The sequence below is a fragment of the Megascapheus bottae genome, chromosome 25 (genome assembly GCF_031878675.1).
Source record: "Megascapheus bottae isolate mThoBot1 chromosome 25, mThoBot2.hap1, whole genome shotgun sequence".
Taxonomy (NCBI): Eukaryota; Metazoa; Chordata; class Mammalia; order Rodentia; family Geomyidae; genus Megascapheus; species Megascapheus bottae.
Window position 1 is genome coordinate 3,927,879 of NC_143533.1, and position 17,498 is coordinate 3,945,376.

Consider the following 17,498-nt stretch of genomic DNA (forward strand, 5'->3'; position numbering starts at 1 on the left):
CCTGCTTTCTCAACTGAAGGAGGATAGTTGCAGCTAAGAGCCATGCACGCGTGTGCATGCCACCCATCCGGTCTGTGGGACCCATAAAGAACAGGCTTCTTTTCCTGGAAAATGTGAGGAGGGAGTGCTACTTGCACACATGGATAGCTAGAGAAGGCTGAACTTCAGACACGCCAGAGTGCCCGAGTCACGTCCACTCCCAGCCCACACACAGCTCCCTTCTCTCCTGCCACCTGCGCCAACCTGCCCTCCTGCTGTCTTGTCAGGACAAACCTTGGCTAGGCACTTGGGGGGCCAGGGGAGTGAGACCCCAGTAGCCCACCCAGAGGAGCAAGGCCAGCTATGTGCAAAGCAGGATGGAGATCATGGAGGAAGGGGACCCCGCTTCGTCACATGGCTTAAAGGAGCTGTTCCCTAGAAGGTGGGACAGAGGCGCCACACCACCAGCCTCCTCTGAGGTAGGTGCTTTCCCAGGGCACAAGGTGCCCCCCAGCACCCGCCACTGCCACCCTCACTGCACCAGGCTCCCTGCTGGACGAGGGCCTGAACGAGGCTTTTTTCCTAACCCACACGCCTACAAAACCCATGTGTCTATAACAACATAAGCACTTTATTTTTCCATTAGGCCTCTTAGTTTCTTAGTATCACAATGGAATGATGAGAAAACAACAACAACAAAACACGAGTCTTTGCGAGTCTCTGGCAGAGCAGAGGCTTCAAGGCATTTGGAGGGGTGGGAGGCTCGACAGAGACAGTTCATTCTGGTCTGTCTGTCTCTCCTCGGCTGGCTGGGCCGAGGCGGGACGGCAGAGGTGGAATGGTGAGAAGGTGGCACTGTCACAAGCTGTCCTTGGCGGTTTTGCCCCATGACTGATATGCACATGATCTGCACGGACTATCCACGGGGTCTCCTGGTGCCGCCTGGGCCCTTGGCACGTAGACCTCGGCCTGCTCCAAACACCCCAGGGCTCCACCAGTGCTAACATGGAGGTGAACCAGCTCTGCTGGCGGCAGGAGGGTGGAGGCTGGCCGCACTGCTCAGGGCACAGACTCCAAGGAGTGGCGAGACTTGTCTGGGGCTCCGTGCTGGGGTGGGTGTGGTGTGGCGGGCAGCGCGGGTAAGCCTAGAGCTTCACGGTGCCCGGTGGCAGGCTGTCATTGCAGAGCCGGTAGTAGCGCAGGTCGTTGACCAGCCTGTGCACGTTCTGGGTGAATGAAGGCAGGTCCTGCAAGGCAAGGGCACAGCTACAGCCCAGCCCGAGGCCCACCCTGCCGCCAGCACCCCAGATCCCCACCTGCCAGACCCCACCAGCTGCTTCCACACCCAAGCCTGGAGAGCACTTTACACAACACTCAGTTAAGCAATCCAAGTACCGTGGGGAAATGAGGCATGGCAAACAGCCCTCTAGGGCCTCGTGGCCAGGCACTGTGGCAAGGACTTCCAGGCATCAGCTGCCTGGGCTACGTCAGTGCCCTGGACACAGCTTCACTCAGCCTGGCTGCTCCCCTCCCCGCCACCAGCCACTGGAGGTACTGGCATCCATAGCTGGCAAACAGACACAGTGTTAGACAGCCTCAGTCCTTCAGTTCTCCCCCAAGACACTTCTCCCACCATCTCTGCTCCCCTTCCAGATCAGGCTCAGTGCCCTCTGGTCCTGCCCTGGCAGCCAGGTGGGTGCTTGGGCTCACACTGCCACTCCACAGCCACAGCTCAGCTCCTGCCCCTGGCTCTGCACTTCCGGGTCTGTACTGCTGACCACCTGCTGCCTCCTGAGCCTAGGAAGAGAGCAGCAGTGACTGGGGCTTAACTGGCCCAGGCAGGAAAAGTGCCTGGCACAGGGTGGCCCAAAGGGGGCACTGTGCTGCTGGCCCCAAACTCCAGGGTAGTATCAGGTAATGGACTGAGAGGCAGCTGGCAGTTAGCCACACATATACAGGGACAGACCGGGGGGGGGGGGGGGGGGGAGGGGGCAAGAGGAGGGAACATACGTATACAAACATGAGAGGGAGGAGGAAGATAAGAGAGAAAGGGAGGCAGGGAGAAAAGGGAAAGTGGAAAGTGCCACCCTTCATACATCCTAAAGAAAACCAAGTATGGAATGTCCTTTAAAATCAGTGGCTCTTGGGGGGGGGGCCAAGAATGTGGTCTAGTGGTGGAGTGCTTGCCTCGCATACATGAAGCCCCAGCTTCGATTCCTCAATACCACATGCACAGAAAACGCTGGAAGTGGTGCTGTGGCTCAAGTGGTAGAGCTCTAGCCTTGAGAAAAACCCAAAGACCATGCGTGGGCCCTGAGTTCAAGCCCCAGGACTGGGGGAAAAAAGTGGCTCTCAAATGCCAAGGCATAATTTTCTTGGTGAAACACAGTAATTCTCCACTATTTTCTTCACTTTTAACACATTCTTGGGGGGCTTCTGAAGAATAACAAGAGAATGGGGCAGACTGATAAAGAAAGGAAGATTCTGAGGCCAAGGACAATAAGACCCGAGTCTGAGACCAACTTCCTGGCACTGAATCATAAGGCAGAAGCAGAAGGACCTGGCACAGCAGTGGGAGGCCAGAGCTCTCGAGTGCAACCAGAGATGGGGTGCTCAAGGGTAGAAGTCAAGACGTGTGGGTGCACAGGGGAGAGTGTAGACCCTTAGCATCTCACCACTGAGGGATGGAAGAAGTTACTTAGCCTGTGAAAAGAGTTCTAAGGAGGAACCCCAAAACAGACGCCTGGGGTAGGAAGAAAGGCAGCAAGCTCAAGAAAGAGCTAAGCCAGTCCAGGAAAAACTGGGTGGGCGTTACGGGAGCAGACATCAGCAGCGATGCTTCATGAGTCTTCAGAGCCATCAGTACCCTAGCCCCACCTGAGGTGCTGTGGAGGGAGAGCCAGGCACTCAGCCCCCTGGGAGGCAAGAGTGGCACAGGAATGTATGCTCCACCTCCTCCTGGTACAGCTCAGCCGACGTGGTGGGGTGGCTGTGAAGAGCGCCCCGGCACCCATCCTCTCAAAACTTGTCTTGGGGTATTGGCTTCTGTTACCCTGTGGAGGCTCACTGCCCACTGGGCACCTCTCCCCCTAGAGGAGGCGTGCGCTAGTGGGGTGGGTGTGTACAGAGATGCCAAGGCTTACAGATGGTCTGCTGGGGCCAGGGCTCGAGCCTCAAGGGCTGAGACTCAGACATGGCTACAGACCCCCAAGGTTGGGAAAGTATGCTCAACCCAATCACAGCACTGAGTCATCCTGGCATTAAACGAACTGCCCCCAAGCTACCAACCATGCCAGAGGCTGTGCTGTGCCCATGTGGCAGCTGCCTGCCTCAAAGAACAAGTGCCAGGCTTGAGAGCGCCCCCTGCCTCCTTCTACCCTGGCCTCCCTTGCTCCTCACCCGATCCATCTTAAAATTCCGTCCCAGCACATTTTTCTGGTTGGCATCCACACCATCACAGCTAGTCAGAAACTCTGGAAGGAAGGCTGCAAAGAAGCCATCAAAGTCAACGGAGGCCATGTTGTAAATGGCAATGGCAATCTCCTCTTGCAGAAGGTCATGGGACTTGTGGACCAGGACCTGAAGCAGCACGTTCACAAACTGGAACAGCATGGTTGTTCGGAAGATCTTCTGCAAGGAGAGGTGTGGGCAATGTTGGCTGTGAGGCTCACTAGGGTCCTTTGGGGCTGCCCCAGTGCCACCTCATCCCCACTCATGCTCTCCCACCCAAGGGGGTCAGGAGTTCAGGGCTCAGCCAGGTCGCCAGGATTCAGAATCGTTTCAAGAGACAAATGGACGATTACCTTGTGGTACAGCTTCTGCTTTGTGTTGAGGGTCTCCAAGTAGAAGAGATTTTGCTTAAAAAGATGGATATCAGGCTGGAGAAAGGACTGGCCAAAAGCCTGAGAAATAAGACACTGTTTTGTAAGCAGCATTTAAGCTCCCTCATTTAAGTTCACTCAGCCCTTTTAAGCCCACACTAGCGAGAACAGGCTTTCTCAGTTCTCCTGATTTGTCTGCTCAGGACTCTGCAATCTGTTCTCCACTGGGCCCACTATTTCTGGTCTTACCTTGCACCTTTTCTGGGAAATCTCTTAAGTGTCCCTTCATGAAATCGCCTCTTGAAAAAGTTCGTAAGACTAGTCAATTCCCTCTACAATCTTAGCCTGCCTAACACACTGACCAATCCCTCTAGAAGCTGTCACACCTCTCAGCAGCCTGATCTCAGGGGTCTCATACCCTCAGACTCGCTCAACTCATCACCTCTGCCTTATAATCTCTGTGTATAAGTTATTAATTCAGGACAAAAGCAATCCTCCTTGCGCCTGGCTTCAGTAGACTTAGGGGGCCAGAGTCCTGCAAGAATCCTCCCTAGAGAGGCACCCAGCTACAGCTTTGGGCTGCAGAGATACGGAAAAGGATCTTTTTCCTGCAGCCACAGTATCAGCCACTGTGCCCTGCTCTAGCGACCATGACTCAATTTCTGATCCCCAAATTCCGCCTTTCCCATGATGGCACACAACAGAATGGAATCAGATTACAAAGCCTTTTAGACCTAGCAATGTTCTAAAATCCATCCCTGTTTGTACTGATGGGTCCCTTACTTCTGAATAGTGATCTATTGTATGCCCATAGCAGCCGATGAGTCCATTCACCCGACTGATGGGACACAGGGTTGTTTCCAGTTTGAAACAATTATGAAATTGCCACTGTAACCATCTGTATAGAAGTTGTCAAAACATGTTTCATTTTTCCTCAGTGAAATACTTCAAGGTGAGATTACTAGCTCATATACATGCCTAACTATATATTTCACATTATAATGAAGAACCTTGTACTTGGGACCAGGGTTTAGAATAAAACCCTTATCTGACAGTGAGCACTGTCTATAGGCAGCCTCTCTCCCAGCTCAAAACTGGGACCCTCAGATGCAACTGGTGTCTCCTCCCCTCGCTTCCTCCTTTCCTCTCTTTCCTCCTCCTCTCCCCTGAAATAAGGTCTGTGTGACCAGGAGAGTGTTCCTGAGTGCTGAGATTACACGCGTACAGCTCCATGCTAGGCAGAGCTGGTCTCTACAATGCCGCAGGGTAGAGAGAAGTGGCATGTGTGACACACTCAATGAGAACCTGTGACTTTGGAGCTGGTACTTGCTGTGGTGACCAGCCTGGAGGAAGCAGGATCCTTTGCCAGACAAGGAGGCACTCAGGATAAAGACCACCCTTTCTGGGGTCATGCTGCAGCTGCACCAGCCAGCCTTCCACTTCACCTGCATGATGGCGCTGAACTGGGGCTCATTCTCCATCTGTTCTTCAGCAACTCCCCTCTGTACACTGGCCAGGACCGTGGACTTGAAGAAGTACCGCCAGTTGTGATGGAGAGTACGGAAGAGGAGCTCAAATAATTCTGCCTTCACATCAGGAGAAGGGCGCTGAGGAGATACACCAGAGGTCAACCATCCTCATTTTTGCACGTGGTACTAGGGACTGAACCAAGCAAGCTAAGTCTGTGGCCCACCTCAGAGTGGGGTAGGGAGAGTATTTTGCTTTTTAGATACGAGGCTTGCTACTTTTGCCCCAAGCGGCCCTAAACTCATGCTCCTCTTGTCTCCACCTCCCAAGTGCTGGGATCACAGGCATGGAGCACTGCGCCTGGCTGCTCTCATTCTCTTCATGCAGCTCTCAACTTGAGCCCAGGGCAACACAGAAACATGAAATGGCCAGGGACACCCCACAGTGTCTGTGCCACCTCTACGTCTATCGCTTTCTGTACAGAAGGCAGCAAGTCTTGTGGAGTGATGACCTCATGCAGATGTGCTTCAGCAGAAACAAGCCTGCACCTGAGCCAGGTGCACACAAGTCAGTGCCAAAGGGTCCTTTTCCTCTGCTGGGAAAAAGAACTACTTGTGGGGGAACAATCAGAATATGGATTTTTTTTTTCTGTCAGAAAATGGCTGGCTTGTGTCCTATCTTCCTTGCTGTGCCATCTCCCTTTGTCCTGGATAACCTGCTGGCCTCGTGCTAACTCCAAGGATGAATGAAGACAAGATGCCTTCGAAGCAGCTCCGCTGTCAACAGACAAGGTGAGTGTGAGGGCAGCCAGGAAGCACAAAGAGAACTGCTAATGAGGACCCTGGAGGTCACAAGCTGGGCTGACTGCCACCTGGGCCTCCCTGGTCTTCAGTGCAGCCAGGATTGTTTGAGAAGCAGGGCTGCACAGAGCACAAGTCTCTAGCTCCACCAAAATCTCAAGTCTCTAAAGAGCATGCAGGTCTCATTATTCCAGTGGTCTCTGCAGAATTCAAAATTAAATGGCCACAGAACTTTAATCCAGCTTTGATTAAAATTCAACCGGCGCCTGGGTTGACAGGCTTCTCAGCATAATCTATACAGGGCTCACAGGTGTCTCTGGGGCAAAGCATCTGGACTCACTTTTGTTCTGTCAGCTAAGGAGTTCAGCTCTTATATAACTACTATTATAAATCCAAGTTACATCCTTACTTATCCTGGATCTTGTCATGACAGGTACCTGACTGTTTTCAAAGAACAAAGACCTTCCTATGACAGTGAAGGGTTTGAACAGGTCCAAAAACTTGCCCTCGGCCAGGAGTTTGGCCTAGTCATAGAGTGCTTGCCTGGCATGCACGAAGACCCAGGTTCGATTCCTTGGTACCACATATACATAGAAAAAGCCAGAAATGGTGCTGTGGCTCAAGTGGTAGAGCTTTAGCCTTGAGAAAGCCCAAGAACAGTGCTCAGGCCCTGAGTTCAAGGCCCAGGACTGGCAGAAAAAGAAAACAAACAAACTTGCCCTGCATGCTTTGAGACTGTGGATGCTCTTGGTAGGAAAGCAGACTGATGATACTGTTGGCATGCACTTCACATTATAAACAGACATGGGAGATTAGGCTTATCACCCAATCTCTTGATTACCCTGTTATGCTTACATTAGACTAGTTCCAATTAACCTGATCAACTTAACACGACTACCAGACTGGGGTGGGAGGAGAACGGGGGGGGGGGGGGGGGAGGCAGACCATTTTACATGAATATCAAGTCACAGATACAACTTTAGATCACAGTATGCTTTACCTTTATGCTTCATCCCCATCTCCACCCCCCCCCCCAGCAGCAAGCGGGGCAGTGTGAGGGACTGCTAGGTGCCACCTGCCTCAGCGATGATGGGGTACACCTGCTCCATGCACAGGGCGATGATGCTGGGGAGGAAGGGCTTGAACACCTGGCCAGGTTCCTGCACCACCACCTGCAGGATCTTCAGGAATTTCTCCACCACTCGGCAGCCAGTGCTGCCTTCATGGAGGATGCTCTCGGCCAGCTGCTCTCTGTGGACAAGAGAGAAAACACACAGTAACACAGGAGCTGCTTCTCTGGGGGACCCCAGCACCTGCGATAAGTGAAGTCAAGGTGCACCAAGTCCTGGGCTCTGAAGCCAGGCCTTCTGACACATCTCCTGGCTGACACACCCAGGCATCAGGCATGCGGTTACCTGGTAAACATATTGAGAAAGGTCTGTATGATCTGTTCGGTGAAAGGCACACCCATCTGGACTCTAAGGCCTCGGAATAGAGTGAGGAAGAAGCTCAGCATCTCATCAGTCACATCTGAGAAAAGGACAAATGGTCAGAGCTGTGTACCAGGGACCTGCGAAGCCTCAGCTCCTACACTGACTGCACTGGTGCTGTTCTCTCTCTAAGGCCTCCTGCTAGAAGAAATTTCTCCAACCCCATTAGCCAATGATGGAAAGTGGGACATGATTAAAGACCTGCTGAGCGAACAGCTCTGTCCACTAAAGCACTGCTACATGGCCTACCAGTAAAAATGGAGGTAGTCTCAGAGCCTCCCTCACAGCCCAGCATCCAGCAATGGTCAGTTTTTTACTGTAAATGGGTTACATTGTGCTCACATTGACAAAACTACTCAATTGGGTCAACACCCAAGGGCCTTAGCTTCTCTTTATGACCAACAATCCCTGCAGTCAGGTCAGGGTAAGTGACTGCAAGTGGATAATGAAGGTGCACTCTGGCGGCACAGCTCAGGTCCAGCAAATGGACCGATTGCAGAAAAAATTGGTTCCAGCTAGTGTGGCTTCACTAACAAATCTCAAAGATCATCTTTGCCCATTATATTTTGGCCTTTACTGCACACAATTCATTCATACAAGGTGACTGACAAGTCTACTCTAAATGTTTTCAGAAGAGCCTGACAAGCTCACCCACAGAGCTGGAGCACACCATCAGTGACAGCAGCAGTGACAGTGTGGCTGGGGGGAACATTTCAGTCAAACTTGCCTTGCCATGGAAGCAAGCACACTGATGGGAACAAGGTGCCCTACCTCTCTGTGTGAGGCCTGCCACTGGTTTCAGCCTCCCTCTTCAGGGAAGGAGAGGGCTTCAAAAGGAAGACTCAGCAGGAGGTGGCAAGTGACTCAGGGGCTCCTGACATGTGCCAGGGCCCCCACTGAGAGCTCAGCATACTTTTCCATGAAGCCTCAGCCCAGCAGCCCAAAAGAAGCAGAGCCCTGTCGCTGCCTTCAGTTTCCCTCTACTGAGCAAGTGCAGACACATGGCTCTTAGCAGGCTCCTACCTGACTGATGGATGAAAGCTGGAAAGAGGGCCAGCGAGACCTGAACAGATTCCTGCAGCGACTGGTAGCAGATCTGCCGAGACTTTGTGGACTCCCCAGAGATGTTCTCCACAATATCTTCCAAGACACTAAGTGTCTGGTGGATGATCACTTTGGCTGCAAATCAAGATTAAGTTGCAGGTTATGAGCTGCCTGAGGATACACTGCAATAAGAGGGAACACGAGAGGGAGAGAAACCTGTCTGCTAAGAGAACACATTCTCTCTTAATTCTGTTAAATATTTCCCTCCCTCCCTCTGTCCCTCTCCACCTCCTTATTTTTTACTGCCAAAACTCTAGTTGTCTGTCTGCCCACTCACTTCAGTCTTTGCCTCTGTTTTCCTTATCCACCAGCCACAAGTCCACAGAAAAGGTAAACTGAGCTATAATCCCAGGCTGTGTGTAGTGGTCTTGACCTTAACTAGAACCTCCAGATGATGAATACACTGGTGAGAGATCTGGCAGTGGTGGCTAATTACCACAGGCAAGAATGAACACATTTGGATCAGCCTTCTCACTTCCACCACAACTAATCCACCTGAAGCACGCCATGTAGCCTGGTGATGGAACCAGGAATAAATTGCCTGATCAACCCACTGGGCCTATCATGTCTGTGTTCTGTGAATACATATTGTCCTTATCAGAGATTAGACACTTCGGTAATATATCTAATTCTAGCAAAATGCTGACACATGACTTCATGTTATGATTCCATACAGTACACAGGGGAAATAGAGGCAGCTACAGCCAACAGAGAAGGGCAGGGAGCCCTTGATATGAACTACAGGGTTGGCAGCTGGCCAGATGCTTTGGGCAGGATCCTTGCTAGTACCCTGGGGCAGGCTTGCTGTGAGGATTAGAGGCCAGGCTCAAAAACAATCCTAGCAGGGTATCTAGCACAGAAGGTACAGAACAGCATGGATGGAGACCCCACATCTCAGCTAAACCCAGCTGGAAGAGCAGTCTACCACCTGGCAGTAAGCTCAGTCCTGTCTGAAATCCTATGGCTCACCAGCCACTCTACAGGCTAAGGCAACTTCCAAGGGAGAGTATGGGCCCATAGATAATATCGCCATTTACACAAGACCAATGGGAAGAAGACACGAGACCACAACAGGCCAAGTCACAGTGACCTGGAAGGTAAGTGAAACCACACTTAGCTATTGACCAGTAATTACCCCAAACTACTGCAAGCACATGAACATTTACCAAGTCAGAAACACACACAGCACAGACATTTTTCTAAGAGCATATAGGCCCTCTGGAGAAGCTGCATAGGGGGAAAACCAAACGGAAGTCCAGAGATCAAACTCTGACCTCCGTCATGTAGGAAATTAAAAGAGAACCTAGTATGTTTATAGAAATGGAAACATAAAGCCTTGAATGCATTGTAAGCAGGAATAACAGAACAGGCCATTTAGCTGCTCCACAGGAACGGTGTATTTATTATACAACCGTGGTGGGGCGGAATTCCTAGCTTTCTCAGCCCCTGAGAGCAGAGGAGGGAGGATCTGGAGGCAAAGATACTTTCCAAGTGATCGGCTGTCAGAAACTAGCTGGAAAACAAGACAAGCACAAGTGTCGGAGCACACACACAAAAAAGGAGGAATGGAAGTCAGTAGTATCTTGCCAGGCTAACAAGTGTGAAATTCAAGTTCAAATCCCAACCTGTCTGCACTCAAAAAATGCCAAGTAGGACATTTGGGGAATGACTAGGGAACTCTTAAATGTAGCTTAAATGTTAAAGGAAAGTATTATTAAAGCATTTAACATCTTGTGAGTTCATCTGGTCTTGTTATATAAAGGTCAGGAATTCAGGTGTGGAATGTCCATGTCTGCAATTTAAAATGTCTGGGTTTGTATCTTTTTTAAGTGTACTGGAGGAAGAACTTCAGACCAGTGTGGCTCCAGTGAAGGCAGGTAAAAGATAAGCAGTTCTTCCTTATTCTTTCAACCTCTCTATAGGCTTGAGATGTTTTTGAAATATAAAGCAACCTCTGGGGAATGAGGAGATAAGGGCCTAACAGAGTCACAGAGTCTGTACGCATCTAAGTTCTCAAGCCAGTGTCCACTGTGCATAGTAACCTCAAATATGACCACAAGTGTTAACATGTTTGCCAGGGAAACTGTAACTGCTACTCAGCAAATATTTCCAGCATGTGGTGCCTGCCCCATCCCTTTTTGGGGGTTACAACTATGCAGCTTGTTCTGGTCAAAGTGTTATGTGTCAAGTCTGGGTGAGAGCTTTAACGATCCTCCACCAGTTACCATGTGCCCGCCCTTCATGCTGAGGCTGGAAGGGATCTCCCTATTTCTGTATCCAGGACTGGACAGGAAACATGGGCAAGTCTGAATTTTTCTTCCAGCCGAAGCTGACTGATACGACTACCAGATAGTTAGAAACGGGGACCAGTGTACCTTAAAAAATGTAATTTCACAAGAGCTCATGTAATCCCCTGGGCAAACAAGTCAACCTTCCCATGCCTTAGTTTCCTCACATATAAAATCAGGACAATTAACAGTCCCTAACTCATATAGCCAATGTTATAAAGCTAATGTGAGAATTAAAATCAATTATAGAACTTCGAAAATACTTAGAACCAGGATCAGGCAAACAGCAAACTTTGAAGAGTGAGGCTGGGTAATGTCAGAAGTTTTAGGATGCATCTAGTCAGTGAACTGTAGTATACCTTAAGATACCAGTGACTTCCCTCTAACCATGTTAACTACAAATCTACATTAAACAGAAAAAGGAAAACAAAAAAGAAAAATACCAGTACATCACCCCTATAGTAACAATAAAAAATGTTCAGAAAAATTGATGATTCAGGAGTTTCTTTTTCTTCTAATATTTTCTATACAAAGAGTTCATGTTAATCTTCTGACTATAAAAATGTTTCCAGGGACTGGAGGTTTGGCCTAGTGGTAGAGTGCTTGCCTAGCATGCACGAAGACCAGGGTTTGATTCCTAAATTGTATTTCACAAAACAGCTCTAATAGCACTGTACAAATGATACTGTCTAATGTTCATTTTTACTGTGCAAATAGGCTGTACTTTTTAAAGATTCCTATAATATTAGATTTTCCAGAATTTTTTTCAGACATATAATACCTAGAACTATAGTTCTCCTGGTTCACTTCTTTCTCTCTCTTAAATATAAATGAACTTGGCTGGGAGTTTGGCCTAGTGGTAGAGTGCTTGCCTGACATGCACAAAGACCAGGGTTTGATTCCTCAGTATCACATAAATAGAAAAAAGCCAGAAGTGCTGTTGAGGCTCAAGTGGTAAAGCTCTAGCCTTGAGAAAGTCCAAGACAGTGCTCAGGCCCTGAGCTCAAGCCCCTCCCCCCCCCCAAAATGAACTTCAAGTGCCATTTTTGAAGATACCAAAACTTCTGACATATTTGCATTTGGAAAAAGGACGGAACCAACGTCACAAAACAGCTTCACATTGGTTTTCCTAGTGCAGAAGAGAAGAGACCAGCGGTCACGGAAACTGTCCTCTCAGTGCACACTGTCCACAGCACCTCCCAGGGCCATTTCCATTGTAGTACTTCCTACATTTTTGCTTAACACTGGGTATATATATCCTGCCCATGTGCTAACCGAATTTCATGGGCAAGTGGAATTCTACCTACTGCACCCGAGTTTCCCCCTTAGCATCCATGGGAACTAACAACTGGATTCACCTCCCGAACTAAAGATACAATTCCCTGTCATAAAGGAAGAGCCATGTCAACCCTACCAGCATTCTGGGCTGCCCCTGACCAGCAGCCACTTACTGTCATCCAGGGGCATCTTTCTCTGTGGGGTGACAGCGCTGGGCTTCAGGTTGCGATAGTCCTGAGACAGGGCAGAGATGAGGCTGGTGTGACTGATGGAGCGCACAGGCCACTGCTGCTCACTCTCGGGGAGATTTGGCCACGGGAGCAGCAAGATGTTAGAGAGCGCCCGGCACACCAACACCTGAGCCTAGGAGAGACCCAGAGGCATCCATCAGAGTCAAAACAGACAGAGAGCTGTCGGCTGCTGGCCTTTGACTTCAATGCATACCTAGAGCTCAAGTCCCAGGCTCCTTTCTTACAGCCCAGGCAGGGCCTGTGCTGATCTAAGTTGGCCCATTCCTAAGGAGTCTCATGGTTTAGAAGCCTGAGTCAGGCAGGGCCAGGCCTGGCCTCCACAGGCCTCTCGGACATTCACACTGCCCTCTAGTCCATAGCTGAGTTATTACAGAGGTGAAACCCCACTGTAGACATTCAATATATCATGGTCCTGAGGAGCTGCGTTCTGCTGGCTCAGGGAGCCACTCAGAACAGGGCTGAGAGAACACCATTTTCACACCCTGGTGCTCTAAAGAAGTGCTTCTGTTCCCCTCCTGTTTTCACCCACCCCTCCCCATTGTCTAGCCTGAGTCTCCCAGAAAGCTTCTCAGAACACACACTTGCCTAGTGCTTCTCCAACCTCAAAAAACCAAGTGTGCAACCAGAGAAACCAGACTTTGGTGAACCAAGGGAAATGCAAGGACTCTCACAACACTGGCCAAATGATGCTTCTATCTAAACAGCCCAATCTCTGCTCACGTGCACATGCGTGAGAACCCTAGCAGGGACAGCACCCTGCCTGTGCACCTAAGCAAGGAAGCATTCACAGCATGAGTGCAGTGGGCTGTATCATCAGGCCCGCGACTCCACTAATCCCATGGTGTGGCCACACGTGGTACAAAACAAACCTCTCACCTTATCAGCAAGCCGCTGGGTAGAGGCATCGGTGATCCTGTTGAACACCTTCTGCACTGCAGGGATGCTGATCAGAAAGACAGGCCGCACGGTGGTGGCCAGTGAGACCAGTAAGTGGCACGCAGATAACAGCAATTTGTCCTGGACCTAGAAACAGAAGAGGACATGCTGGCTCAGTATATCCCCATGTGGCTGAAACTAGAGACACTGCAGAGGTGGTCGTCACAAGCTTACATGTAGTTTTTGGCTGCTGTATCATACTACCCAAGATCCACCTGCAGAGTCTTGTCTATGATGACTGTCGACCACCAGGTCGATGCTCCTATCATCTCCACAGCATCTGTTTTCACACCACTACCATTTCCTTTTCCCTTTTCCCAAACACTGGCACTTTTGAACTTAATCACGTCTCTGCTCAAGCACGCATAGTGGCATTCTTGAGCCACTTGACACATGTGACACACCATCTGAGTCCCCCTTGAAACAATGAGAATTTTATTTTTTCCAGTTTGGGCAGGGAAGAGAGAGGTTTGAATGCAGTACTTTGTGCTCTTATTCAGCTTGTCTGCTCATGAGTGATGCTCCACCACTTGAGTTCTGAATCTAGCCCAGCTTTTTTCTAATTAGAAATGGAGTCTCAAGGACTATTCTGCACAGGCTGGCTTCAAACTGCAATCCTCCAGGTCTCAGCCTCCTAAGTAAGTAGATTATAGGAAGGTCACCATTCCCTGGCAGACAATAAAAGATTCTTTGTTCCACTCTTCTGACTCCTACCAAGGCAAGCTCGAACTCAGCTCTTCCTTTCTACAATGTATCCACATCACACCAGTGCCTCTTGCTTCTCTCACCTCAGCACACCTAACAAATCTTAAAAGTATGAATGCAAAAGAGAAAACACTTCAGGGAAGATGAGAATTAGGGATTAAACCCAGGGCTTTGTGAAGGTTGAGAATACTGTACCTTTGAGCCATATCATCTGCCTCAAGAAAACTTTTTTTTTTTTTGCCAGTCCCAGGCTTGAACTCAGGGCCTGAGCACTGTCCTTGGGTTTTCTCAAGGCTAGAACTCTACCACTTGAGCCTCAGCACCACTTCTGGCTTTCTTCTATGTATATGGTACCGAGGAATCGAACCCGGGTATTCGTGCATGCTAGGCAAGCACTCTACCACTAGGCCAAACTCAAGGCCCCAAGAAAGCTTTTTATAGATAAGACCTAACACTAGCAAGACACACCAAAGTCAGGGTGTGCAGATTATTTAGGAAAGAAATATCATTATAATTTCTAAGAACCACAGGCTTGTAACCCTAGCTACTTAGGAAGTTGTGATCTGAGAATCATAGTTCAAAGCTAGCCTGTGCAGGAAAGTCCATGAGACTCCTATCTCCAATAACCACCAGAAAACCAGAGCTGTGGCTTTGAGTTATGGCTCAAAATGATAGGGCACTAGCCTTGAGCAAAAGAACTCAGGCACAGCACCCAAACCCTGAGTTCAAGCTCCACAATATCAGAAGAAAGAAAGAAAGAGAGAAAGAGAGAAAGAGACAGAGAGAGAGAGGGAGGGAGAGAGGGAGGGAGGGAGGGAGAGAGAGGAGAGAGGGAGAGAGAGGGAGAGAGGAAGAGAGGGAGAGATGGAGAGAGGGAGAGAGGGGGAGAGAGGGAGAGAGGGAGAGAGAGGGAATGAGAGGGAGAGGGAGGGAGAGGGAGAGAGAGGGAGAGAGAGAGAAGAGGGGAAAAAAATCCAAGAGCTATAAAATGTTCCTCATCTCTACTTACTCTAAACTGTTTCATTTGTAAGTACATGCATTTCAGAAGGATTCCCAATAACTTTAATGAGGGAAGCCTAAAAAGTCAGCAACAGCTTGGTAAATTTATGGAATGGACACCTTAAGGAATAACACAACTTTTTACAAAGTAACTTTATAGTTATACTTTGTCTTTATAGATAATATACATTTATGGAAAACAATATATTGTTCTTATGAAAACAACACATTGACAAAAATGTTAAACAATACTAGATTTGGTTAAAACTATGAAAAAATATGAGAAGTAAACATGATTTAGGAACATCAACTGGTAGTCTTTTTGGAGGACAACTTAGTATTGCTTACATACAGGATACATAAAGGATATAACCTTTACTGGGAACTCCACTTGAGGGAAGCCACACTACAGGACCCCTAAAACGTGTATACAAGATGCACATAAAGGTCACACACTCCCTTCAATGAAAAATCACATGAACGAAATTACCTGGGCAACAGAAAAAATGGAAGCTGCTCATATGGAAAAGCAACTGAAAAAGCAATGTCTGCATAGTTCTGACACATGTAAATAATAGGAAAGGTCTAGAAAAACATGAAACCAACTGCTGACAGGGCTTGTCCTGTTCAGGGGGAGGGATTCAAGACAGCAACTCCTTTTAGTCTACATACTTAAACAATACTTAAGTTTTTCATAGTGAGCATGTATTCATGTGGGACTTTAGAAGCCTAAAATGAAATGAAACACAAAACACTCGAGTCACGGTGTTACATTTTGGATATTTAGACAGAAGGATAGGCAAAGTCGGGTACAAAGTGGGGCATTCACTGTCTCAAGACCTTGTTGTTGATCAGGGGTGTGATTGCATCCATGGTGGTGGAGATGAGTGTCACGAACTGCTGTGTGTTCTGCCGATGGGCTTCACTGCAGTACTGTGCTAGCCAGTGAGAGTAGGCCTGGAGAGCAGCTAGCGACTGAGCATGCCTGTGAAAAGGAGGGGCTATGTGATCCACAGAGTCAGGAGACAGTCGGCTAGCATGATGCTTGTTTTCACAGGACTTGGGAAGTCCACCCACTGTGCTAGCGGTTCTACAACATGGAAATCACTGACCTGCCTGCCCATATAGGACCTGAAAACTCAACTACTCATCACCTGCATGTGGCCACCTAGAACACAGAGGTAGTAGTCAATGGATATCTATCAGATCTTATGCAATCTTTCTGTAATATACAAGTTCACCTGAGAAGAGGTAAAATGATAAGACAAGAATCAACAAAGTCAAGTGATAAGGTATTGACTCTGGAACTAGTAAAAATCTATAGCTGCAAACCCAGATGCAGGTATCAGTACCAGTATTACAGCTTTGTAAACTGGGTTTTAACACTCTAAAGTTGCTTCCCTTCACCATCAGTCTGGCTAGAGGTGGCACAGACTATGCTTCCTTTCTACCAGGGTCCCACTGCCTTAATGTGTAGTAAGACAGATGTCCAAGATGCCCAACGATAAATCAGCAGTCCTGGTAGACCTTGCAGCCTCTGCTCCCTAACTATACGGCTTTCTTCCACCTGCAGAGTTCTATCTGCCTTCAATACCTGGTCCACAGAACCTCCTTCTCTCCTGGGTCTGTTATCCAACAAATTCAACTCTCTCCAGTGTACTGTCTCAGAAAACTCTCTCTAGAACATTCTCTCACTAAAATATTCATTCTATACTTTACGAGTTTAAGATAAATTGTTTGAAGGCAAGGATGTGGTCTTTCCTGAGGAAGCACAAATACCAATCTACTCACACATCAATGAGGTCAGGTTTCAACACTGATGGCACAGCTGTTTCAATGTTGTACAGTTTTATCTGAGATCCATACAGAGTGACTTTAACCAACCTGTTGGCAAAGAAACAATTTAAAAAAAGACTTTAAGCATAAGGACAACAAGGAACAAAACTGACAAGGTATCAAAAACAAAAAAAGGCCCAACCACAGACTTCTCCATAACAAAAGAATCCACACTAGACCTTTAATTTTATCCCAAGAAAATAACCTAAGATGGGCATCAAGACTTCTATACAAAGGCATGTACACTGTTACAATGTCTTAAAATGGATATAATGGAATATATTACACTTAATTTTTAAAAAAAACATGCTTAGAATACTTAATGACATTGTCCAAGTATATGAAATACAAAAGGGCTAACAAATGCGTATGTACGTGTGACATATATACATACATATACATCACAACCACATGGACTAGGTCATGGAACCATAGGAAGAGCTTTCTCTCACACTGTAGTCCAAATGCACACAAACAACAAGCATTGCTCAGTACTGACATGCAAACCTTAGTAGTGCAGAAAGAGGCAAACATAAGACTTACA

The 17,498-nt window shown here is 48.3% G+C and overlaps 1 protein-coding gene across 2 annotated transcripts in view; it reads right to left on the reverse strand.

Annotated features, from left to right (window-relative positions):
• Positions 1-590: 590 nt before the first annotated feature.
• Positions 591-17,498, reverse strand: part of Xpo6 (exportin 6) — a 74,794-nt gene continuing 57,886 nt past the window's right edge. For both annotated transcript variants that reach the window (XM_090357883.1, XM_090357882.1), the window contains exons 14-24: positions 16,910-17,002; positions 15,959-16,103; positions 13,355-13,501; positions 12,401-12,590; positions 8,581-8,736; positions 7,483-7,597; positions 7,147-7,318; positions 5,246-5,407; positions 3,783-3,881; positions 3,379-3,609; positions 591-1,226 (exon numbers count right to left, since the gene is read on the reverse strand). In XM_090357883.1, the coding sequence (XP_090214009.1) occupies positions 1,125-1,226; positions 3,379-3,609; positions 3,783-3,881; positions 5,246-5,407; positions 7,147-7,318; positions 7,483-7,597; positions 8,581-8,736; positions 12,401-12,590; positions 13,355-13,501; positions 15,959-16,103; positions 16,910-17,002 (1,612 nt within the window). In that variant the 3' untranslated portion in view covers positions 591-1,124. The remainder of the gene's footprint in view (positions 1,227-3,378; positions 3,610-3,782; positions 3,882-5,245; positions 5,408-7,146; positions 7,319-7,482; positions 7,598-8,580; positions 8,737-12,400; positions 12,591-13,354; positions 13,502-15,958; positions 16,104-16,909; positions 17,003-17,498) is intronic.